Source organism: Pithys albifrons, chromosome 2, assembly GCF_047495875.1.
Source record: "Pithys albifrons albifrons isolate INPA30051 chromosome 2, PitAlb_v1, whole genome shotgun sequence".
Taxonomy (NCBI): domain Eukaryota; kingdom Metazoa; phylum Chordata; class Aves; order Passeriformes; family Thamnophilidae; genus Pithys; species Pithys albifrons.
Genome location: NC_092459.1, coordinates 85635558 through 85661256, shown reverse-complemented (window position 1 = coordinate 85661256; position 25699 = coordinate 85635558). Strand labels below are relative to the sequence as shown.

Sequence of the window (25699 nt, the reverse complement as noted above, 5' to 3'; positions counted from 1 at the left end):
TTAACCTTTGCACACTGTTTACAAAACTCCAACAAAGACGTGCCAAAGTATCTTGAGTGCAGGTTGTGGTCTCCCAAAATTCAAGGGCTCCAGCCACCAGCCTCAAAATGGCCAGTGCAGGTGACAGAGGAGCCACCTTTTTCCATAGACACAACTGGCCGCCTCTGGCAAAAATAGCATGTACTGTGGTCAAGGAGGGCATTATATTCAGTGCACCGAAGCAATATCCCAGCATGGCAATAGTTACACTACTAAATTATGGCCCTGGTGCTGAGGAGAAAGCAGTCCTACTCGCCGTGTTTGTATGGGCTGTAATTCAGAGATCCAACACAAACCCAGCACAGCTCATTAACAGAGTCCAGGGAGAGAAGAGGCAGAAATAATGATGCTGTTAAATCAGGCTTCATGAATATGGAACAATGTCTTATTTTGCATTATTATGACTGTTACTTAAAACATACTCCCTGCCTTTGTGCTGGGGACTGGTACTTTCTCAGCTCTGTCTGGATGGAGCCAGCACCAGTAATGGTGCTGACAGAGTCTTTGAAAGACTTTTCATGAAATGAAATAGAGAATACAAAGGGAAGCATTTTGGATCAGTTCCAGAAGGGGGCTGTAATGAGAAGGGTGCAGAAATAAAATTAGCCGAAAAACAGGTACTAGAGTATTCAAAAGAGAGGTTGTCTAGACATTTTGAGTCAGTTTTAGTTCAGTTATATAAGGAAGAGAATCCCTGTGATTGTCATAGCCCCCAGGTGTATAGAAAAGTGTATTAGACACCTGAGAAGGTGAAGGAAGTTAAGAGCAGGTATAGAGCTGCTGTTCATGGTCTGTTACAGTGCAGACAGGTCCTGGTCCTCTGTATCAGGCCCTGAGCTGCAAGGACTAGCTGCTTGTCAAAGGCCTCGTCTCTCAAAGATGTCTAATTGGGTGTGAGAGATGGAGAGGCATGTTGTAGGATAGCTGACATCCTTTCTTTAATGGTAGACCTTCCTGAAAGCTCCCTTCTTGGGACAGAAACTCTTGTGGGAGGAGTCATTTAAACCCTTCTGTCCTTGAACACAAGCAGTGGTTGGGTTCAAGCAGGGTCCTCTGAGCCTATCCTTTCTCCCTTACCTCTCCATCAAAGCTGCAATGGCTTTCCATTGTCCTTATGCCTTGCTGCAGCTGTTTGCATCAGGAGTCAAGAAGCTTTTAGCCCTGGGTTTTCCACTTCCAAATTTTGTCTGTTTGCCGCCCCTGTCTGTGCAAATGGGTTCATTGGGCATTTCTTCGGACCTGCATCCTAATCTCTAGAGAATCTGCACTGAGCACTGATAACATGTCATACCTAGTTTGTGCCCCAGTCCTAGGCACTAGTGTGAGTGTTTTAAGTATGATCTCCTTTCTGGGTCAGTGTGAGGTCCTGCCTGCCCACATTGTTTCCTAACCCTAAGAGAGCAGAATGTTCTAACTCTAGATTCACAAACACCTTGTATTTCTAACATATTTCTTGTATTTCATGGATCCCTCCAATTCTCCCTACTCTAATCAGCCATCATCAAGAACAAATCCTAGGAAGTATAAAGCAAGCAAGTGCATGGGTCTTTTTCAGGCTCAGAAGTGTCCATCTTTATATGTTTCCAGCCCCACCTGCTCTGAAGCTGTCTGTCAATGAGACGTTGGTGGTCAACCCTGGTGACAACATCACTATGCAGTGCTCTCTGATGGGCGGTGACCCACAGCCAGAAGTTGTTTGGTCTCATTCTCCTGGCCCAATGCCTCCTAACAGCCTTGTGCAAGGAGGCAACCTCATGATCTGGAGGATCCGTGTGGAGGACTCGGGCTACTACAATTGCACAGCCATCAACAACGTGGGGAACCCGGCAAAGAAGATAGTGAACCTGCTGGTGCGGTGTAAGTTGCTGTTTTTCTCAGAGCATGGGTTTTCAGGGTGGAGGGTCTAGATTTGCATTTCTCCTGGCTATTCTTGTACAGCTGAGGGCTAATATGTTATTTAGCAGCAATTAGTATTCTAGAGAAGTATTACTATTACTATAGTATTAGTATCCTGAACTTGCCCGTACAAGTTTCTCTGCTCCTAGACCAACAGCAGTGCAAGCACTTTTTGCAGCCTCATCCTGGGCTGTAGCACTATCCTGGACTGGAGAATGATCCCAGACTGCCAGATGTGAGGCCCTGGGGACATTTTGTGGGAAAGTAAGTGGGAGAGGTCTTTGGGCAGATTTTGCCTTCCTGAGAAGCAAAGAACTGTTATCCTGTCCCATGCAAGACACTTTACTGTTCCTAACCAGTTTTGCATTTCTGTTCATCTCAGCCATGAAGAATGCCACATTCCAAATCACTCCTGATGTGATCAAAGAGAGCGAGACCATCCAGTTAGGGCAGGACTTGAAGCTCTCATGCCATGTAGATGCTGTTCCCCAGGAGAAGGTTGTCTATTCCTGGTACAAGAACGGGAAACCAGCCAGGTTCTCAGACCGGTTGCTCATCACCCGGAATGACCCAGAGCTCCCACCTGTGACCTGCAGCTTGGAGATTATTGACCTGCGATTCAGTGACTATGGCACCTACCTGTGCGTGGCTACCTTCCAGGGAGCACCCATTCCTGACCTCAGTGTGGAGGTGAACATCTCCTCAGAGACAGGTGAGCCTCTCTGTAGCAGGTGTGGTCCTCAGAGGAGTGTTTGACATCACTAGCTTCCCTCCACCCCCATGCCTCTTGTTTGAAGGACCTCACGTGACTGTCTTGAATCCCAGTGGGGAAAAGTCTCACATCCTCAGGCAAGCACTTGGCTGAGACTAAAGATGGGTAATAGTTACAGCTTCTCTCTCAGATGTGTTGTACATCAAGCAGATCTTCCTTTATGTTTTCTCCGTGTGAAAAGTCCAAAGTATGCTCCAGTCAAAGGTACAGAGACAGGTTTAGAGTATGATCATTCAAAGAAACCCCCACATTGTGCAGAAAAGAAGAGAAGGTGGTAATTCACCAAATTTCAAGGGTCCCTTTGCTCAGAAGGTAGTGAAAGAAAGCTGCTGTTTCTTCTCTTTGGTATTGTTTATGAGGAATGTACCTTTTTTCAGAGCTGTGTCCAGGATATTGATGTTATCTGTCATAGAAAATTCTTTGAAGAGATTTGATATTTACTGGATTTCAAATGCACTCTGTCCTGGGCACTCCCTGTAGAAGTCAAAGTGTTATAAATGCCTCCCCCCTTAAAATCAGGGTCTATGGCTTGATAAGGACAGGACCAATATGTAAGGGTTTGTCAGTCACTTTGCCATCTGAGAGGGCTGTCTTTCTGTTTCTGGGAAAGTGGTGGGTCCAGTTGTATTTTCCATGACATCCATGTCATCGTGCTGCCTTTCCAGGACCGAGAGGGTACAACACAAAGCAGCACTGGGTTACTAATCTGATGATGACTCCTCAGGGGAGACATCTGCACACAGATTTTGGCCTGAACCTTCACAGAAAGTTTCTTCTCAGTCTCTGGTTTTGCTGGATCCATAGACCAGTCTTGATTCTGGACACTGCTCACTTCGGCTCTCCAGCAAAAATTGATACAACTGTTTTTCATTCTTTGGGAACCCTTTATCTCCCATCAGAAGTACTGGGGCTAGCCTGCTCCCAACAGGTTTGCATCCAGCGCTCATTAGCACCCTGGAGACTAAGCCCTGACCCTGCCATGGACCCACTAAACAGTAAAGAATGCTGCTTCTGTTCTGTGGACAGCTGTGGAACGTAGGACCCACTCCATGCCAGCTGACACCAACACTGTCATACCAACAGGGAACTAAACTGGGGGAATTCCCTGATCTTGGTACAAAACTGTCTCTCCCAACCTTGGCTGCCACCACCAGGAGCAATCCTTTTTGCCCAAGATCACTAGATGGCAGAGTACAGTTGTTTTAAGACTGCAAGTGCAGGAGGCTGTAAGGGTCTGGGAGACCCTGGATGACCTCCCTGAGAGGCTGGGCAGTGTCTGTCAGTGCAGGTGTTGATCCAAGCACCAGCCAGTTGCTGCCTTAAAGGAGGTGTCTGCAGTGGCAGGTTACCCCATGCCTGTCTGGAGGAGAGTGACCTCCATACGCTTGTGTGGATGCTGCCAGTGAGGAAGGTGGGGGGTGGGGGGGTGGCACAGCTTGGGGCATTTTGAAGCCTTTCTTTGGCAGCCTGGGCCAGCAGACCTACCTTGTGTCCCAGGGAATGAAAACAGCCATCCTTTCTGGAGCAGCCCCTCCATGCAGCAGCCAAGGCTGTCCAATATACAGCATCACCACAAACAGCAATGAGCCACCTCCAATGTGGGATTCTCATATAAAACCCCAGGTTTTCACCAGACCACAGGATCAGTGCAGGACAGCAGCAGTGGCTCCATGTTTCCCCACTGAGCAAAGCTTTAGCTCATCAAGGTGGCTGCCTCCACTGAGCAGCTCCAAGGAGATAGCTTTAATTAAAAAAAAATAAAAATCTTCAAATGCAATTTGCAAAGTTTCCTGTGGAGAAAATTGCAGCTCGTTAGGTGAGCAGCTGCCAGCAGCGTTGGCACTGAAAGTGCTGTCGTTCCTTCGCACTGTGCAGGACAGTGTGTTATGAGATTCCCCAGCTCATAGGAGACCTGCAAATTGAAAATGTGGCCTCCCTGTTGCATAGGCAGGTCACTGCAGAGGAAGATTAGACTGGATCCATCCTAAATTTGCTCATAAAGAGCTGCAGGCTGTAACATGTACAATTACCATAGCACACTCTCCTTTGCTGGAGCTGAATTGAGCTAATGTTGGTCAGACCAGCTTGTTAAAGCTTCTGTAGTTCTGTATTTTGATTTAAATGGAAACGAAGTACACGGCCCTTGCAGTTATAGAAGTGTCAATCCACGTGTTGGCACTGTGAGCAGGAAGGGCTGAAAAAGCAGCTTTCAGAAAATGATTGTAGCCATATTTACCTCAGCTGAATGGTTAACTCTAAGGACTAACACAAATTGTCAGTATTACTTGGGTTTTAGAACAAACATCACCTTCCTGGGTTCATGCTGAAGTTAAGGATGTGAACAGTAAACCTCTTCCCATTGACTTCTCTGCACTCTTTTGCTGTAGCCATTGAGTTTCTTTTGAGCTTTTTTGTCAGCCACATTTTATTTGTTAGTTGATAACTGGGTATCTCTTAAATTGTTACTGTGCCTCCAACTCTAGCCCCAGCTTGGTTATAGTTCTTCTGGGTGAGCTCTTCCCACCCTGGAAGGGATGCCAAAAGTGATCTTTGTTAGGATTTGTCTCTCACTCAGGTGAGCCAGAGGTTCATTGGTGTAGGAGATGCACAGCACATTTACCAGTGCACTGTGTATCTCAGTGTAACATAAGCAGAGGCACCTAACAGAGCTGACTCCTTGCTGTAGTTTAGGAACAGGGATCCTGGACCTCTGAGAAGGCCGGAGATTCAATCTACAAGCACTAACTCCTTAAATCTTGGGGGGTTTGGTCTGCCCTGGATAAGGGAACTAGATACTTTGGGAGATACGACTTTTGTTTCTTGACCAAAAGACTTCAGTTCCACTTGAGAAATTCACTGACAAGAAGTTGAGAAATGGATCAAAGAAGCTTTTGCTTTTGGGTTCCTTGATGCTATCCTTGCTGCTGGATAGCATTTTGCAACCAGAGGAATAGGAGCCTGGAGTCTGCCCCAGAACAAGTGACACTTGCCATGGATATTGGGATACATTGTTGGAGGAGCTGGGATCTTCCTTGGTACCCTGCAGCTCCAGACCCTGTAGGATAATTTGCATGGGACAGCATGGGTCTTACAATGTGTCAAGTCAAATCAAAACTTTTGGAGTTCAAGGCTGTTTAGTGTGATTCAAACACAGGCATCTCAAGAATGTTCCTCACTTGCTGAAAACTCGATGTAAAATGATTCCCTTCTTGTCTTCCTTTTAGTGCCACCAACAATCAGTGTCCCTAAGGGTCAGTCCACCATCACTGTCCGGGAAGGCTCCAGGGCAGAGCTGCAGTGTGAAGTTCGTGGGAAGCCCAAGCCACCTATCATCTGGTCCCGGGTAGATAAGGAAACCCCCATGCCTTCAGGGACAATGACGATGGAGTCATACGATGGGAAGCTGCAGCTGGAGAGTGTGAGCCGAGAAATGAGTGGGACCTATAAGTGTCAGACAGCCAGGTACAATGGCTTTAACATCAGACCCCGGGAAGCCCTGGTGCAGCTCAACGTGCAGTGTGAGTATAGCCGTTCAGTACTGGAGTGCCTGCCTGAATGCCTGTGTACACAAAAGCCTGTTGGCTAAGCAGGATTGACCTTTCTTCCTGTGCTGAGCAGACACATCTCTTTTGTCTCGAGACCTTTGAACAGTTTATATTTAATTTGTCTGGCTACACAAGGCTAAGGGCAGGATACCATATGGCCTGCATGTTGCAAGTGAAAGGGAGAGGTGTTGCATGTGTTTGTATACCATGCTTCCTATTTCTGTATCAGAGAATGAGTGCAGAACAGCAACTTTACCAGATGCATATTTATATGCATTGCATGTGTGTAAATACCTTCAGGGTATGTTACTAAGTTTGTAAAGTCAAACACTCAAAAGGTAGCAAATGAATGTTAATTAGACCATTTCCACACCGCAACCTTTTTATCAACTTAGTTACCCCAGCTGTCATTTATGGATATCCGTGAATTATTTTGCCTGAAAAGCAGTGCTAGGCAGACCTAACAGAGACTGCATTTTCCCAAATGGTTTTAATGCAACAAGGCAGAAAACTGGTTCTTAGTATGTGGTGTATGAAGTGACTTCAGCTAAGGGTGGTACTCCCAGCGCACTTGAAGGCAAAACCTGTGCACAAAGGTGAACAAAGTCTCTGCATTGGATGACATCTTTGTCCTTTCCCTGCAGTGGTTTCTCCATCCAGAGAAGTAAATGCCTCCTCAACTCCTATGCTGTTGAGGTGGTTTTTGACATGTGGGAGCATGTGCTCTCTCTCCTGCAAGACTTTGAATCAGACGGGCAAAGCAGCAGTTCGGAAAAAGCTGTGACTGTAGGAGTACTGCTCTCTGCAGATCTTGCCCCATCAGGATGGTGTGATTGTTGAACTCTTGCAGAGTACTCTGAGCAATGCAGATCTGACAAGTGTGGGGTAGGCAGGGAGCAGGTTAATTTGCACCTGGATGTGCTGCCTCTGGGCTGTGAGTGATAAGCCTCCACACACAGAACAGCAGCACTCATTAGACATGCTGCCACACTCCTTTCAGGCTATCTCCCCAGGAATAAGAGAAGTGAGACCAGAGCAGACAACCTGGCTGAAAGCAACCAGACAAACTGCTCATAGGTGTGAGCTGCTGGGAGCACAGAAGGTAATGGAGAAGTGTGAAATCCTGCAGACACTTTGAGTATTCGAAGATCCCCTTTAAAAATTATCTCTGTCTATTCAAGAGCATGGCAGGAATTAATTACAAGATCATGAGACAGGGAAATGTGTGCAGATTTCCATGCAGGTAAATATGTGTGGAGAAGCTTTCCTTACAAGTTGTGTGTCTTGGTTTGAGCTGTTCTGGAAGGCAGGCTGGACCAGATATATGGGGGTTAGCAGAATGTAGCAGGGAGGATGACTCTTGGTCATCTCAAAAACTGATGAGAAGTGCAGCAAAATTTCTCTTGGGAGCAAAGAACCGTCAGACCTGCTGGTGTCCCCAGTTTGGTGTTGCTGCTTGATAGCTGTATGGTCCTTGCTTGACCCTCATTGCCCCTGCAGAGGGAGCAGCAGTGCCAAGCTTGGGATGAATTTAGGCTTACTAGGTGGTCTGGAGGGGCCTCACAGCTCTGAAACTTGCGCTGAAGGGGGAGAACATGACCCCACACAAGAAAGATGGTAGGTACAAGCCAGAAGCTTGTTCTGGGGCAGAGCCTTTGATGTGACCCTCAAGAAGGCAAAGATGTAATGAATGTACTCTTCCTATAGCTCTTCCCATGGCCACGCAATGCTTTATTGTGATCCTGTCCAAGTAATGGTGGCATGGTCCATGTGACAGGCCACCCAAAGAACCCTCTTTCCTTCTCCATCTGTTCCGTGTACTCTTAGTTGGAGCTGGGTGCATCCTGAGTGTTTGTATACCTGAACTGTCTCGTCTTGCCTGGAAATAAAGGAAGGACCTCATGGTGGCACTGCCTGTTCTGTGCCTAAGCAGGCAGCTTTGGTTTCATGACTGTCAATTGCTCCTTCCATTAGTATGAAAAAGAAACTGCAAACCAAGAAAGTAGCGCAAAAATTGCCTTCAACCCTTTTACAGAATTTTCCTTTTCCTCACCCCCCAAAAAACAGAACCAGAAACAGCACAGTCCCTGTTTATCCCTCTCCTCCTTTTTCATACTGCTAGAAGGATGTGGGTGCCCCAGCGGGGGCTTCTGTAGTTATTGAAACACAGCTTTCCAATGTGGGTAGCTCATTATTCTGGTGGCTTGCTCTGGAATTCTCATCTTGTTGGAAATGTGGATCGTGTGGCTCCTGCAGCCTCTGTGATGAGCACTTCTCTCACCTCCCCCAGCCCATGCATCCCACTGGAGAGCCTCTTCAGTGGGGTGTGCATCGACATGGTCATGCGTGTGTGCATGTGCGTGTGTGTGCATACAGAAGTGCCTGTTTATGTGTCAGTGTGAGCTCCTTTTGAACTGGCTCACTCGAGGGAAGAGCGAATTCTAGATGATAATGTGGTTGTTTCTCTGATTTGCTCCAAAGCTAAAGTTGCAAAATCAATACAGCAGATCTCATTAGATGTCAGAACCTGTTTCTGTGTTTTCTTTTTCTCTCGTTTTTCTCCCCTCACCCTCATGCATATAGTGCTGTATTGTAACAAACTAGCCTAGAAATAGGCTTTGCCAACTGCACTGCAACAGCGGAAAAAAATCAGACAAAAAGAACAAGTCAGCTGTCAAAAAAGGTGTTTAGACTTTTCATTATGCTTTGTATCTTGAAAGCAGAAAAAGTTGCTTTCTTTTTATCTTATGAGCTGTAATTGTCTATCATCAGCTCTCTGACAGGATGAGTAGTCTGTTCCCTGGACTTCTTGGCCTGAACTGTAGAGCTTTGAAAGATTAATAAGTTCATGAAAGTCCTTGCAGCCTTATAGCTCTGTGTTTAGGATGAAGAAATGTTATATAGGGGTTAGAGAAAGTGATTGGGCTTGTCAGAACTCCTGGAAACCTACCATTGGGAGTAGCAATGTCTTGTCATCTTTTCCTGTATCTTCAAAACAGGAATGAAACTGACCCATCTCATCAAGGATTTGTGGGGCATAATAAACAAAGCACTTCAAAGTCTTGAAATAAAAATATTAATGGAATGGCAGAATGCTAATATCAGTGCTGTCACTGATGCTATTGTCAAGGGTTTTTTCAGAACCAGGTACTCAAAAAAATCCAAGCAGAAAAATTAATCCTCCACAGAGGTAGGTTTAAAATCAGGGCTGGGTTACCCTGTGTAGGGAAGATAGTGTAAGGTTCTAAAACACACACTGGGCTTGAAAATGTGCAGCAGTCTTGAGTTTTGGAATACAATAGTGTCATTTAGCTGATATGTGTGAAAGGAGGAAAGAAGGACAGTGTCCGTGTGTGGATCAGCGAAAAGGATGCTACCTAGATACAAATTTAGCAGGTATATAGCAACAAATTGAAAAAAAGTATTAGCCATGTATCCTAAGAGACTGGACAAAACACTATTTCCATGAATTATGAAGGTTAGTAGTGATGCTAAATGTTGCTAGAACTGGCCTTTGAGATGACATTCGCTTTGTTAGAGCCTCATAAAACAGTGTGGTGAAAATTGCAATCCTGTCCTGCTGGAATGAAATTGTCTGAGCTCTGATGCTTTGTCAATCCTGAGCAACATATAAACTACTGGACAGCTTAGTCCAAGTCCAGCTCAACCCTGCACTCTGCATCCCAACTGATCCTCGATACATCTGCTCTAGTATTTTCCCACAGATGGGTTTATCCTCCTTCACAGCACTCACTACTTCAGGCCCTTGTTCGATCATCTGAATGCGTTCTCCCTCTCTGGATAACCACCAAAGTCTGGAAGAAGGGCACCTGTCTCCTCTGTTTAGAGTTGTTAATTAGCTACCAAATTCTGGAGGTGAGATAAGCAGACTTTTGCTGGTGCCATTTTTGTTTTTAGCAGAAGTTTGATGTCTCTGACTGCCCATCGAAAGAAGAGAGGGATCAGGGGATATTTGTGTAGGACTGACTTGGTTTTGCATAGTCAAGTCTGAAAGTTGGCCTTGTTTCTCGCTTTGGGGTCACACAGCAGGTGAGATATTGGCAGGAAGAACAACTAAAAAAGGAATTAACCTAACTGTCTCTTTCCCTGGAATAACATGGCCTGTGAGTTTTACCCCTGCTGGATCTAAAGTAATAGACCACAGTCATCTGGGATTGATCTCCAAAGGACTATGCTTATTGCCCTTAGGTAAAGTTTTGCCACATTGAGCAGCAGGTGGGTTATTGTGCTTTATCTTCAAAGCGTAGTGAGTGTTACGTGTAATCAGTAAAGAGGACTGAATTTGCCTATAGAGGGATTGTTATCATAGCTAACAGGAATCCAGGAGCCATTTATAGTCCTAGACATAGGCTGTTGCCACAGGCTGTTGCAACAGCGTTGCCCGCTAGTTGGTGACTAGTGGGTCTGGCTCTGCCCTGACCTGGAAGACTGCCAGAACACATCCTTCTGGGACATCTGTTGCCATTGTCACTTTAACTGATGTTCAGGTGGGGACAGATAGGTTTTCGTATTCAAGCTCACAGGCTGGTAAATGTTATTCCTGGTCACACACTGTTGACTCATTCCTCTTTAAAATCCTGCTGAACCCATTGGCAGTGCTGTACATCAGGCAAGCAATAGTCAGCATCAATTTCCTGTGTTATCTATGTAGCAAACAGAAAAGCATGAAGGAGGGGCAGGGGTGATACTGTAAATAAGTAAGAAGCATTGCTGGATCCATGCAACTGGAAATGGAAATGCATTAAACTGTTTCGATCAACTATTGAAGCCATAGCTCAATGTCAGTGCTCTTTGCTGTTGCCCTGCCACCTCCTGAAACATAAGCTTGGATATTAACTGCTCTGTTAAAAGTGCTTTTGAGACTTGCTTTTGGCATGAAGATGTTTTTGCAGAGTGGCTAAGAAAGCTTTTGGCTCCTTAGAGCTCCCTGCAGCTCTCCCTGCCTATGAAGGGAGTCGAAGAGAAATGAGACTGTCGGGGGCCAGAGCTGACCCCTGTCTGCAACTGAGCTGGCTTATCTGTCTTGCTGCTTGGCCATATGAGCTGAAGTATGGAGCCATCTGCTAAGAATTTTAGACCTAGTTGGTTTAATTTCTGAGTGTGTTTATTAATAGTGACTGTTTTAATTTTTTTCATTATTTTCATCAGTGATGGCCATCCTGATACTCTCTTCCAAACTGAATTCAGGAGCTAACTTGGGGGCAGATTGTGTTTTTACCCTTGCAGTGGCTGGAGCTTTCCTGCCCTTCCATTTATGATTTAGTATTGCTGTTCTACCCGGTTGTCTTGGTTTGAGATAAGCAACTGCCAACCCCCCCAAGCACAGAGAGAAAAGCCTCCCTCCTGACACCAGGGAAAGGGAGGAACAGAGAGGGGAAAGAAAAAAAAACACTTCAAACTGCATTTATACTAAATCTACATATATTTTTCACAGAAAGAAAGAGACAATTAGAAGAGAGTACAAATACACACTCACACAAGTCTACAACAACAAGTTCCCCACGTCAACTTCTTAACAAACACACAAATTCTACTGTCCTAACTACACATTACTTAAGAAGAAGCTTATTCCCCAGGGAGACAAACCCAAGCAGAAAGGAGAGACCCAGAACAACACATTTTACTTTCCTGAGGTACCCTGTGAGCCAGTGGTGGGCCTGGTCCTCTCCATCCCCCCTGGGACAGCATCGTGCGTCCTCCCAAGAGGAGGGCTGAGAAGCGACTGCCTTAACCACTCCCACACTGGTTCCTCCTTCCCTGGAGATGATGTCATAATGTGGTATGGAATACAAAATTACTGGCTAGAAGAGGTCAGCTGTTAGCTCAGCCCAGCTCAAGTCAGCTGACAGCTTCGGCCTAGTCCACACTTCAGGGCCCAAATCTAGGCCCACCTAGGTGAACCCATAACATTCTCCACCCCTTATTCCATACCATATTATGTCACTCATATCTTAGGTTCTCATGCTTAAACACTTATTTTTTCAGGGCTGATTTCCACCCCTCCATAATGTGGCTAAGACATAACACCGGTACATGTCTTGCTTCCAAGAGATGGAAACCGTGGGCTCTACTACCAACTAGGACTCTGTCATGTTCTGATTCATTTTAGACCATGAGAGGCTTAAGAATGAACTGATGTTCTGGGCAAAGTGCGTCTGTATTCAAAGTTGCAGGAGAACAGTGCATTCTGCAAGTTCAATGTTTGCAAACCTGGAGACCTTCCTTAGTGAAGAGAATAAAATAATTCTTAGCCTTGGGCATGACCTTGAACCAGCAGTCTGAACGAAGCCTAGACTGGTAGTTGGTTTCCACTTTGATGGAAATCCTCCCTGCTTATCCCCAAATTTATTGCATAGCGGTTTGTGTGACTGAGCTGAAAGTATGCATCTTATTTCTGTGTGTTTCTGTCAATACACGGCACCCTCCCTGCTCCCTCTGTTAAGAGCAGAGAGTTTTGTTCCTGATAGTCAACACACTTTTTACTTGCAGTATTGTGTTTGGGATTAAGCTGCTTAGAGCTTGTGTTTGTGCATTTAGCCCTGTCCTGGGTGATATGGCATTAGGATTGCTCACTCCACCTCCCAGTGCCTGGACTGCTAACAGCTAATTGGAGTTGTCAGTCTCAGGACAAGCTGAAGAGAGAAATGACTTTTACTCCACTGTGGCTATAAACCCAAATGACCACAGTTCAGACCACAATAAAAAACACAGAGACCTAAAGCTTATAGACTTATAGTTTTGTCTTAACAATTACCAGGTCCCGGGGTGTGATGGATGGAGGCTGTGACAGCACTTGTATCAGTTTTGGTTTGGGTCTTAAGATGGGACTGTACCAAATGTTACTCTGTAGGACTCATTGGCCCTACCCTTCTGCCAGCCTCATGGCATTAAGGGCTAGGTAATTTGGCAGGCTAAGGATGGCTAGCTAAAGCCTTCTTCTTTGTAACCACATTTTTGTTCATATATCAAAGCCTCAGGACTTCCAGTACTGCCTTTTTTTTTTTTGGTTGCATGTGTTGTGTGCAGCTTTAAAGAAATAAAAACGCCTTTCACAGGGTACAGGAGTTGTATGAATTTTGACTGGTCTGAATTTTTGCCCTCAGTGTGTAGCAGTTGGGTCTTACTCTGCAGATTCCTGGTCTCTTCTCTGCCTGCTGACTTGTGGGCAAGGTTCCCATGTGCTGCCACTCACTAAGGTTTCCTGGGAAGACTCCGCTGTGCCCTGAGACCTTTTCTGATTTACTTCTTTGATTGAAATTGGTCTGACAGAGCATGTCTGTATGCAGTTGTGGCCAGGAGATGTAAGAGACATGAGACATAAAGCAAAAGGCCCAGATGGCAGGGAGTATTTGGAGGCTAGGGAGCAGATTTTGCAAAGCTGGCATGTCTGGTCTGTGGCAACACATGTCAGATGCAAAGTACCATGAGGCCTCCTCACTGTGCCCTGGGTAAAAGACGGTGAAAGAAGAGAGGAAGATACCCAGACATGTGCATCAGGAAGGTGGGAGCCTGCCTTGAAGAGGTCTATTATGTGAGATCACAGCCTGCCCTGCACTGCCATACAAATTCTCTGCACTACCTCATTGTTCATCTCTAAACGCTTCTGTAGTTGTAATAATAGGCTGAGTAAAAGCTTGCGCGAGAGCTCCTTGCCTAGAGACATGAATTTGTTTGTTCAGAAGAGGACTGGTTTAAATCAGTTAATCCATTTCTCGGATATTGTTGGGAGAAACAAATACGTGTTCCGTAATCTGCCATTATCCTGTTTTTTGGCCAGACTCTCCAGGAAGAGCAACTTAATTTTATTGTGAGAGACAAATCCAAGCTATACAGTTTTGTCAGGAAAAGAGAGACAAGGGCTGTATAGACACAGTGGATGGCAGAGAATCTTGGTCACCTCTCTGTGGGTATTTGCTCACCTTCCGTAGCCCTTTCAGGGCCTGAATGCCGCGTCTTGCACTGTTCTAATTCAGACATTCTTTTTAAGGTTTTCCTACTGTGGCAGCTATTTGCCCTGTAGGACCTAGCTATAGATTTACCTTTTGGGATAAAAACCAACTCCAGAATCCTCTCAACTGCTTTGCACTGGACATCCTGCAAGGCTGTGAATGTTTGGGTCTCACCCAAGCATGTCCTTGTTTTCAAGTTACAGGAGCATACTGCTGCTAAAGGACTGTCAGACACTTTCCCAGTCCTTCCCATCTTGGCATTCTGGAGAAACTGCTTTGGTTTTGAGTCCTGTTGTTGTCTGGATTTAGGCTGTAGGTAAGACCACCTGTATCAAAGACCTTTAAAGTGCAATACAGCTGATAGTACCAAGATTGCATCGAGGCAGCCTGGCTTGAGGGAGAGGTTGTCCTGATTCTGCTTCTGTTTGCACGGGGATGTGACACAGGTTCCTCTGCAACATATGCTGCTGTGAGTACTTTTGCTGCGTGCTTACCTCCAGTCAGCAGGTCAGAGACAGTGAGTCGGGCATGGCAGCTGTTGCCAAGTTTTCTCTCTTGGTCTGTGCAGCACCGGAACATGTCCAGGGGACGTGGGAACTTGGCCAAGGCAGAGAAAGCATTGTGGATCCTGGAGTGTGGGGTGCTGGAGTATCCTCTGCCAAGGGTGATGAATAGGACTGGGGTCTGAGTGTATGGGGAATTCATTAGGGATGGGAAAGAGAATCAGGAAAAAAAAAAAAGGTAAAACTCATGGTTTGAGGTAAGAACAATTTAGTGATTGAAACACAGTATTATAATAACAGGAGTAATGAAAAGGGGAGAGAGACAGAGCAGAGAGAAAGAAAGGAAACTCCAGAAAAAAGTTACCCACAGTACAGTTGTTCACTGCCCACTGACCAATACCCAGCCCATCCCCAAACAGCAACTGGTGACTCCCAGCCATCTTCCCCCGGTTTATATACTAGACATGACATTCTGTGATGCAAAATATTCCTTAGGTTAGTTTGGGTCAGTTTTCCTGGCTGTCCTCCCTCCTGATTTCTTGTGCACCTGTTCACTGGCAGGGCATGAAACACTGAAAAGTCCTTGAGTTAGCACTACTTATCAAGAACGAAAACATCAACAGTAATCTCATCCGAAATCCAAAACATAGCACTGTAGCAGCTACTAGGAAGAAAATTAACGCTGTCCCAGCCAAAACAAGGACACATGGGCATCAGAAGACATGAGACAAGGAAGGTGGTAAATGGAGCAAATTAGAAAACTGCTGTCATCTCTCATGTTTCAAGGCTGAGTTCAGGGGACAGGAAAAGAGGGAATGCCCTATCCCTATCAAATTCTGCCTCTTGGTGACCAGGACATGAGCATATTGGGTGCTTATCTGTGGGCAGACAGATGTCATGGACCAGAACTCACCAGAGGAACCAGGAAGACACCAAGCAGACAAAAACCGCAGTTCATTTTCTCATGATAACTCTCAACCTCTGCACAAGACCCTGATGCACTAAGAATTGAAAACAGCTGTCCAGACCTGCAGGGAAGCATAGGCTATCAGACCTGACACAGGACCTGTGCCAGAGGAGCAGAGGTCCTTTTCCCCCAGCCTCTTTCCCAGAGGGAGCTTTGTGGTGCCATGACATTGTGCCTCTGCCTATTCTTCCACGATTTTTGTGCCATAAACCATGTCAAGCAGCAGCTATGAAGGTGCCAGGAGCAGGCCCCCATGCCATTCCTCACCTACTCCATGGACTCTGGCACTAGAGCAGAGCTATTTCCCCCAGCCCAGTTGGAAGACTGTGGCAGGCACATGAAAGCAGGCACATAGCGATGCCACTTTTGAGGAAGGGTTTCATGCAGGGAGAACCCTGAGACACTCCTGATGTGAACAGAAGCCCTAGTAGGAAACTAAGCATCCTGAGGGTATTTTGAATTAGCTGTGACCATCCTGACCTTGAGCTCTGAAACAGCATTAATTATATTCACTCCTAGGATTCTGTTTAAATGCAAATTCAGTTTCAGAGGTGCTCAGGCTTCTCTACATCCCAGTGGGTCTTCTGTTGCAAGTTCTGTGCTGGGTCACAGTACTGAGGGGCTGAGGGTTCAGGTTTCAGCGAGATCATAGGGGCCTTCGGGATCTTTCTGTGGGGAAACAGCTGCTCAATGACTAGTTTGCATTTTTGCAGTTGGGCCATTTTCTGAGAAAGAAATGTTTTTTTCTTTGAAGCCAGGAAACACTTTTCTCAGTCAGCAGAGATCATGTTTCCAACATTTCACTTCATATAGTTCCTGATTTTCTTTCTTCTTTGCCTCTCTATTGCAAACACCAATAAGTGCATGTCTGCACACGCTCTTTCCTTTTCTCAGCTGTTGTTTCTGATTGAAATTTAATTAGCCTTCAGGACCTGAGGTAAAACGGTTGCTTTTCTTTTATGAACCCAGCAACGAACCTGCAAAACCATCATTGGTCCCAGGAATTTACAGACATGTCTAAATTTCCTAGTTACATGCAGACCTGTTGCATTTTGTGCGCTTTTGGGGTCCTTGTTTCTAGGGTCATGTGTGGTCACAGGAAATCATGGAAATTTTTCATTGCTGTTGACTGGGAGGAAGCGGATTTCTGAAACTGTTTGCTTAGAAACATAAAATCATTAAGGTTGGAAAAGACATCCAGGGTCATCAAGATCAAAGACGTCCAAGATTACCTTGGATCTAACACCACCAAGCCCACTAAAACATATCATGAAGTGCCATGTCCACTCATGTTTTGAACACTTCTAGGGATAGTGACTCCATCACCCCTTGGGCTAGACTGTTCCAATCTTGACCACCCTTTAGGCAAAGAAATTTTTGCTAATACCCAACCTGAACCTCCCTGGCACAAACTGAGGTCATTGCACCTTTTCCTGTTACTAGATGCCTGGAGAAGAGACTGACCACAACCTCCTTTCAGGTAATTGTAGGGCAATAAGGTCTCGTTTGAACCTTCTTTTCTCCAGACTGAAAAACTGCAGCACCCTCAGCCATTCTTCATAGGACTTAAGTTCCAGACCCTTCACCAGTTTTGTTGCCTTTCTCTGGACATACTCTAACACTTCATTGTCCTTGTAGTGAGGGACCCAAAACTGAACACAGTACTCAAGGTGCAGACTCACCAGTACCAAGTACAGGGGGACCATCACTGCCCTCATCCTGCTGGTCACACTATATGTAATAAAAGCCACTTGCCTTCTTTCCACCTGCTTTGCATGCTGCTGGCACATGTTCAGCCAGCTGTCGACCAGCCCCACCAGGTCCTTTTACACTGGGCAGCTTTCCAAACACTGTTTCCCCAAGCCTGTAGCACTGCAAGGACTTGTTGTGACCCAAGTGCAGGACCCAGTATTTCACTTTGTTGAACCTCATGCAGTCAGCCTCAGCCCATTGACCCAGCCTGTCCAGATCCCTCTGCAGGGCTTTACTACCCTCCAAGAGACTGACACTCCTGCCCAACCTGGTGTCACCTGCAAACTGATTGAAGGTGCCCTTGATCCATTCATCACACCCTTAGGTGGATCCCATCTGGCTCCATAGACTTGTGTCTATGTGGCACAGCATGTAGCCATGTACTACCTCCTGGTTAATGGAGGATTTATTCTGTCCCTGTCTTCCAGCTCAGGATACTGAGTATAACTCCTCTTTCTGTTAAAGACTGAGGCAGAAAAGACATTAAATACCTCAGAATTTTCCTCATCCTCAGTGCTAGAGTTCCTCTCTGTATTCAAAAAAAAAGGAGATTGTTTGGGGGGCTTGGGATTTTTTTTGGTCCCTGGTGATACAGGTTTTCCAGCCTCAGTACCACTGGAGCTATAGGAATCCTGCTTCTCTGAAATCAAACCCTAATTGCAGCTCTGGACAGAGACGGAGGTTCCCAGTACTGTGGGTGACCCAGACAAGAGAGATGTGGAGAGATTGATGTTGGTGCAGTGCTGTGCTCTACTTGGCATACCTTTTCCAGCCCCAGTATCTCTGGAGCTGTAGCCTTCATGGTTCTCTGAACCCTAAGCCTACTGCCTGACCAAAATGGCAGCTTGGGATTGAGGCTGAGGTCTCAAGTTCTGTGGCTGGACTGGATCAGAAAGATGTGGAAAAAAATGCTTGGGTAGTGCCATCATCCCCTTGGCATACTTTTCCAGCCCAGTATCTCTGGAGCTGTCGGCATTGTGCTTCTCTCTCCTGATTTGCCAATCTGCAGAGGGATGAATGTGATGCAGAATAGCCTGAAAATTACTACATTTCTGTGATGAAGAGGCATCTGGGGTAAATTCCTTCTGGTTAAGAAACGATGGCAACTGAAGGCCATCCCAGCCGATTCTTTGTAAACTCTTGATCTGTTGTGACCTGCTCTCACAGCTGATGAAATGAGTGGTGCAAATCTCATCCATCACAAATATGCTACAACTCTGGGCCAAATTTGGCCAAGCATTTCATAGGAGGAATTGGTTGGAGTCCCAAACCTAGCAGGGGTTCCCAGCAGTGACTGTGATTGAGGTCAAGAGAACAATGAATGATAGTAGCATTTGCACTGAACAGGGATTTTCCTTACAAAGTGCTGATTGCAAAGAGATACTCTACTGTCCTAATCATAAACTAAAATACGGTAGCTAATAACTTAATGCAATATAGATGAGTTTAATAGTGCTAGATCTGCTGGGATTTTCTGAGCACTTCATAGCTTATGCATAATACAGGCCCTTGAGCCAATATTCTGGTGTGCTGTAAAATGGAGAACTGGGACTTGAGGGAAAAGGAGCAGCCTTCTACCCAAGGTGGTTTGCTGCAAAGAGTTATAATGGATATAAAGGGATGAGAAAATGGTGGCAGTTAGCTGGGTTAGAGGAAAATGGTGCAAGTGAAAATGGGGTTTAGTGATTGGAAATCTTTCTCTTCCCCTTTGGCTGCTTGTAATGGGCCTTGCAAAAGTCCAAGTTTAAGCATGGAAGTGGGCAAGTTTTCATACTGATTCACTTTGTAGGAACCAACTAACATGTATAAATCAAAATATACAAGTGAAACTACCGACAGGTTTTAAAGAGAGGAGGAAAGAGTTGGGATTTTGGTGGGGTTTTTTGTTTGTTGGCGTTTTTTAAAAAACATTTGGAGAATCTTACGTGCTTATCCAAAATACTGTGACTTCATCTTTCTGATCATTATGAGAAAGTAAAAGCTCTTCAAATCTCTTTCTAACCATTTAGTGCTGTTTGTTTAGACAGGAGACTTAGTTATATGCCAGGCATAGTCCCTATCACTAGTGGAGCTGAGGAATGAGGTCAGTTTACCTTAGTGCGTCTAAACTTGGATTATTTGTACATTTTCAGTGCAGCATCTCCTCACACACTGAAGTGGCAGAGAATTTAGTGTGTTGCTCATTAAGTTGTTTCAGTGTTTTTTCACTCTCGTGGTTCAGTTGTCATCACTTAATTTCAGGCTGCCTTATTTCAGTTTCCAACTGCAAGCTCTGTTTATGCCTTTGTCTTCTCACATAACGAGCTATTTGTTATCAGCAGTCTCTTCCTTGTGTAGTCTCAGACACCAGAACAAGTTATCTCTTAGCCTTTCCAGTATGCAATCTGGAAAGAGTCTCTTTAGCCGTTCACTACAGGGCATATTTTCCAGACCTTAATTCTTTTTTCTTAGTCCTCTTCTCAGTTTTGTTGTGGGTTTGGTAGGGTTTTTGGTGGGTTTTTTTTTGTGTGTGTGTGTTTTTTTGTTTGTTTTTTAGTATTTTTTGGGTTTTTTTACACTCTGGCAGCATGGTCCCACATATTAAACAGATTTTCAAAAGTGATCTCACCAATGCAGATGTGTTGCCCATATCACAATACATTTAGTAAGCTTGGCTTAGTCATCCAAGGATTTGGACATCTTTGGACTACAGAATTATGTTCACTGGATTACATTAACTAAGGCTCGTCTTGGAATCATTGTCTCTCTTCTTGCAAGAGTGACTCATCCTTTCCTCAATAATTTTCTTTCCAGAACCTTTGCATTGAGATCTTTAAAGGTCCCTACCAACCCAAACTTTTCTATGACCCTGTGGTTATCCAAGATAAGTTGAATGAAGTTCCTGTATCCTGTTCCATGAAGCAAGCTAGGCTGTATTGTCTGAAGCATCTAATATATTATTTATTGCTGCATATTTTGTGTCTTCTACAGTTGTTGGTATCTTATCCTGACACAGGATCTTAAGGATGGAGATTGTCAGTTTTGCTTTTGTGTGCAAGGGAAGGATGCAGAGCACAAGCCACATGCCACAGATTTGTCAAAGTCTGCACCCAGTCACCCCTTCTGCAAATGGATGTAAGGTCATTCAGACACTAAAGGTGTCTGAAATTTGAAAAATGTGTAATGTTGGCTACACATGCTGAACAGGGACTTTATAATTGATACGCTTTTGCTATGCCAACCTGCTGGCTGGCTCTTGACCTTGATGGAGATATGAAATAGCATCAGTTTAAGAGGTTCATATGGGTTCTTGTTAGAGGTCTCCTTAGAATAGGTCTTTCCTCTCTCTAGAGAGATCCCAGTGATGTGTGCAGCCATTTAAAATTTCTTTTTGAACTCTTTCAGTTAATGTGTTTTTAATATACTTAATGTGGGCTGCATTTGAATAGTATTATATCTTCAGTTAGTCTGTCATGTGGAAGCAAGCCAGGATCTTTCCAAAGCCTGAGGATGTTATGACAAGATAGTTACTTTTCTTGGTGCTTTCTCAAACACTACCCAGTTTGTCTGCCAAGGCCAATAAAACTATATTATTCATCATTCATTTTAACTTGGAATGTTGCATCCCAAATTCATCTTCCATGAGGTTTTTTATGGAATCAGTGAGGAATAAAAAGGTTTACTGCTGTGTGTTCTGAGGTCTCATCTGCTTACATTGACCCAGTTGATTGATGTTTGTACTGCCATAGGCAATACATGCATGGAGGGTACAGAATAACTTTATCTCCTGTGGTGCTCACAGGATGCAATCATGAACTTCACCTCAAAGGCCTGGCTGGCTGAAGTTTTCCCACATCTTTTCCTACTTTCTCTGGCATTTTTATGATCTGTTCTTAGTCTGTTATTTTGACATTTTTTGCAGTGATGAATTCAGATCAGGGTACACAGATCTGGCTAGAGTCTTACAGACACAGCCTGTCTTTCCATCATTGCTGGCTTTTATCACAGATTTAGCCACAGGTAGTCCCAGAATTAAGTCTGTGCAGCTTCTTTCCAGAACTGTACACAGAATTACATCTTCTTCTTGCCCACCACAGTGGGATGGCTCAGCAAACATTGCTGAAACTTGTTTAAAATGTCCTTTTCACCTGGGCTATCTGATTCTGGGAGGTGTTATTACCTCTCATGGAGAGAGTGGAAGGAGCTGGATATTATGTCCTAGTGTGCACTGCTGCAAATCATCAGACTGATGATTGCTGGTGGATTGACTCGGGCCAGCACCCACTTTCAGATCTTGATGCAGTGGGGCAGAATGAGGAAGGTAATGACTTTACCTTTGTGTATCAGGAGAGTGAGGAATGAGAATAATGGAAACTTATGGAACCAGCTTCAGACTTTTATCTGTTGGACCAAAATCTCGGAATCAGAAAAAGAAATAGAGTGTGTACTTCCCACTTGTCCTGCTTATCACCTTTTCTGCAGCCTAAGCTCTCTCAGTCAGTCAACATGAAAAAGTATCTGTGTGAGACAGGCAAGTGCCCACATTACAGGGGTGGTGCTCCTTCAAATGGTTCCTGCTGTGCTGACCTGGTTTGAGGTCAGTCTCAGAAAATCAAATGTGAGATCAGATTTATCCAGTGAGTGGGACTGTTAATAAATTTTCCTCTCCTGGTCCAAGTCCAGAGGAGATGGGACAGAGTGGATAGCCAGATGGGGAAGTTGAAGGAGCAGACTGCTGTCCTTGAATTGTGGCCAGTTCTGTCACTGGCCTCCTTCCTGTGCCCTCTGCTGCAGAGGAGATCCCAAGCCCCAGAGAGTGATTTGTGGGAGCCCACAGCACCTGCAGCTGTCAGAAGTGACAGTGCTCTCCCTAACACGGGGAAAAGTGGGAGCTGCAGGACTGCATCTGCTTCAGCAGCAAGGCTCTAGTGTGCTGCTGCTTCTTGGGAAACACAGTACCAACACAGAGAGAAGACATGAGGTTTCCAGTGTGGGAGCAAGTCCTCTGCAGCTTGAGTCATTCTGTGAGGCAGGTGATATCATCCATACCTGAAGAAATGAGTCTGCCACATCCTCTGCTCTCTCCATAAGCAATTAGCTGTTTTGGTAATAACATATAGGGATATTGCTGTAATCAGCAATCCACTGAAGATAGACTCATGAAAAGCTATGACAGTTACTGATATGACAGAAATTATTTTTTTCTTAATTTATTAATAGAGAAGTTGAGCAAAGGTCCTACATTTTAAACACTTACAGGTAATTGTGTGAAGGATGAAGGGGAGAGACAGGACTTAGAGATGGCAGAGATGGTGGCTATTTGGCAGCTGGCTTTTTGGAGCCAGTGACTGTTCTGAAAAACCTCAGCCATTTCATCTGATGACCTCCTGAACCTATCCTCATTTTTCCATTCTTTGCCCGTGATTGATTTGATCTACCATGATTCATCTGAAGATGATGATGACAATGATGAAGCAGTAACCATCCAGAGAGTGACAGTAAAAATGCTTACAGTAAAAAATGTTCTTGCCTCTCCTTTCTCTATTCCATATATACTGATCCCATGTTTTTAAATTGCATACATTTCTTGAGTTCCTGTACACACCACCCTCCTTGTTACATTAATTCTTATGGGAAAAATTACTTTGATATCTGTTGACCTCAGCTGTTTCATCTACAAGACTGAACGTTTGCCATAAATCTTTCAGTGAGAGCATCCTTTCAGCCTCTTTCTGAACAGTTACGTTTTCATTGTCATCATCTTCCTCAGATGAATCAAGATCAAGCAAGAGTGAAGGATGGAAAAATGGGGTAATGATGGCAGTTAGTGGAGCAGGATATTAAACAATTGGCAGCAGAATTCCAAGGTAGCAGATAGAGAAGTGATGGAGAACTGTGTGTTGTTCTATGCAGTCTATTCTTGTTGTTCTGTTCTTGGTCCAAATTCCCTCCTAGGCTTGAAGGAGAGGCTGAGGAAAAGCCTGCTTTGGGGAAGCTTGTCCTCTTTCCACTCTGTAGATAAGTGGTGAATCATTGTATTAACTCTTCCTGGCCCAGCTTTGCCCCATGCATCCTCTTTGGTTACTAATACAGACAGAGGTTTCCAAGTAAACATACTAAGGCATGCTGGTTAGTATGTGATTATCTTAATTGCCTTGGATGGCTCCTCTTCCCCTACCAGGCTCTTTCTGGCTTGCATCTCTCCTCTTTCCAGCTCTGATTCCACCACCCCATCATTAAAGCAGGTCTTATTTTTTAATCAATGTTTCTGATTTTGGCTGTTACGCCTCTTGCTTTGCCTGCCAGTTTGGAAAGCAGCTGTGGAGGGATTGTCTCGTGGTCCCAGTGTAGCTTTCAAACTGAAAACAGAAGGTGACCCAGCTGTGAGCAGAACCCTCTGGACTCTCTGCAGCCCTGACAATCACTGCATTTCTAAAGCAGAGACTCTTCTCCATTTTGACAGAATTGCAGTTCTCAGAGATACTTTCTCGTGCATTCTTCCTGCTTTTAACTTTCAGTTCTTTTATTAAAAGGGTGTAAATATGTGGAATCAATAGAATTGCTAAGGCAGGTGGTGATGGAACAGGAACTTGTTGCTACTGGATTGCTGCCTGGGGTCCACAGTAGCTCCTCTGGTTGCGGATGAGATCCCGTGTAGAAGAGGAAACTTGGACCCAATTCCTCATAGGTGGCAGCTGCATACTCTAGATGTGAGCCCTAGTGGTGGCACTAATTCACTATAATCACTATATTTGCTATGGGAAATGTGCAGGCCAATGTGTTTACCTTCCCAGGTTAGCTCTTTATGGCGTGCAGCAGTTCAAGCACAGGAGGTGTCTCTTTTCCAAGAGCAGGACATGCTGCCCAAGTTTCAGGTCTGTATTTTGAGTCAGCCTACTGATTAACTGATTAAACAAGGCGCTGAGAATTCATGCAGAGTTCATATAGGAGGGTGGCATTGACCCCTTCTGTGCATTTACTTTGCTCTGCATTTATCCCACCTAAGAGAGGTGTGAGGGTGGAGTTCACCTTAGGCTCCCTGTGCAGACACAGGACAGGGGCAGGTCAGCTGGGGATTCCTACTATCTGAGTCATCCTCTGGAGATGTGCCTCTCATCCAGTAGCCTTGGAGGGAGGTGGCATTCTTAAGCTGAGTGCCTCAATGAAGAACCTGAAGTTAGATAGGATAAATTTGGTCTTTAAAATCCTGTTACAGCTCGTGCTAGATATAGTGCTAAACCTGTGAGTGGAGGTGAGCAGTCCTTTCTCAGCTGTTCTAAATCCTTCTCAGGAATGTGAAGGGCCTATCCTAGGATGATGACAATCACAGACTGGCTGTTTTCCCTCTATTTTCCCTTCTTTACAGTGTGCATGGAACACATATGGAATGTTTTCTGCTGTGATGGTGTTTCTGCTTTCAAGATTGTAAGTGGTACATGTTGATCTCTGCCCCATTATGGGCCTCTGTGCCCTGCTGTCTGTACCAGGCATGTAAGGAGAGTCAGAACTGTAGATTCAAGTTTCTCTTTTTAGTTCCCTTTTCCTAAACTTTTTGCATGTGATTCCTCTGGCATTTAAAAGCCGAGAACAGTGTTTCTGCTGAATGAAAACAAAATGTAAATAGAAATTGACTAAAGCTGTCCTTCTGCCACCTGAAGAGCAGAGGACAGAGAGAAAGAGGAATTGTAAACATACATATAGGTACAAACAAATATACAATGTCAACGACATCTTGTCAAGGACTTTGGAAGGAGAAGAAGAGAACAAGAATTTTTTCCTTCTGGTATTTGTTGAGGTTCGGAGCTACTGTTCATAGGGCAAAGTTGATTACCAGGACATAAAAACACCTATGGGGAAGACTTGCCATAGTCTTAAACTGCAGCAAGAGAATTTGGTTATATGGTAAGAAAAACTAGTGATAAACTCTGAAGTAAAAGGAAATACATGGATTCTCTGTTTTGGAAGAGGAATCTCATTTGGTTCTATTTTGTGGGTTGATCTTTCTTTTTTCCTTAGTTTGCAATGGCAATGAGTGGCTTTATTCCCAGAACTACCCAGCTGAGTAGCTCGCCTATGAATTATTGAGTAGTAAGATAACTGGTTCTCTGCCAAAACTTAATGCATGTGGAATGCTTTTGGGGAGAGAATATCATTGGCTGACTGTTAGTGAATGTTTGCATTTAAACTATTTATATGCTATTGGGAGTGAGGTGTCACTGCCAGCCTAGTTTGTTTAACAGAGATTTGTAATAACAGATGCGGGGGTATGAGCTGAC

The 25699-nt window shown here is 44.7% G+C and overlaps 1 protein-coding gene across 4 annotated transcripts in view; it reads left to right on the top strand.

The window, feature by feature from the left end:
• MDGA1 (MAM domain containing glycosylphosphatidylinositol anchor 1) overlaps positions 1-25699 on the top strand; it is a 148051-nt gene that overhangs the window by 62319 nt on the left and 60033 nt on the right. For all 4 annotated transcript variants that reach the window (XM_071576659.1, XM_071576676.1, XM_071576668.1 and 1 more), the window contains 3 exons: positions 1627-1896; positions 2318-2647; positions 5932-6225. In XM_071576659.1, coding sequence (XP_071432760.1) covers positions 1627-1896; positions 2318-2647; positions 5932-6225 — 894 coding nt within the window. The remainder of the gene's footprint in view (positions 1-1626; positions 1897-2317; positions 2648-5931; positions 6226-25699) is intronic.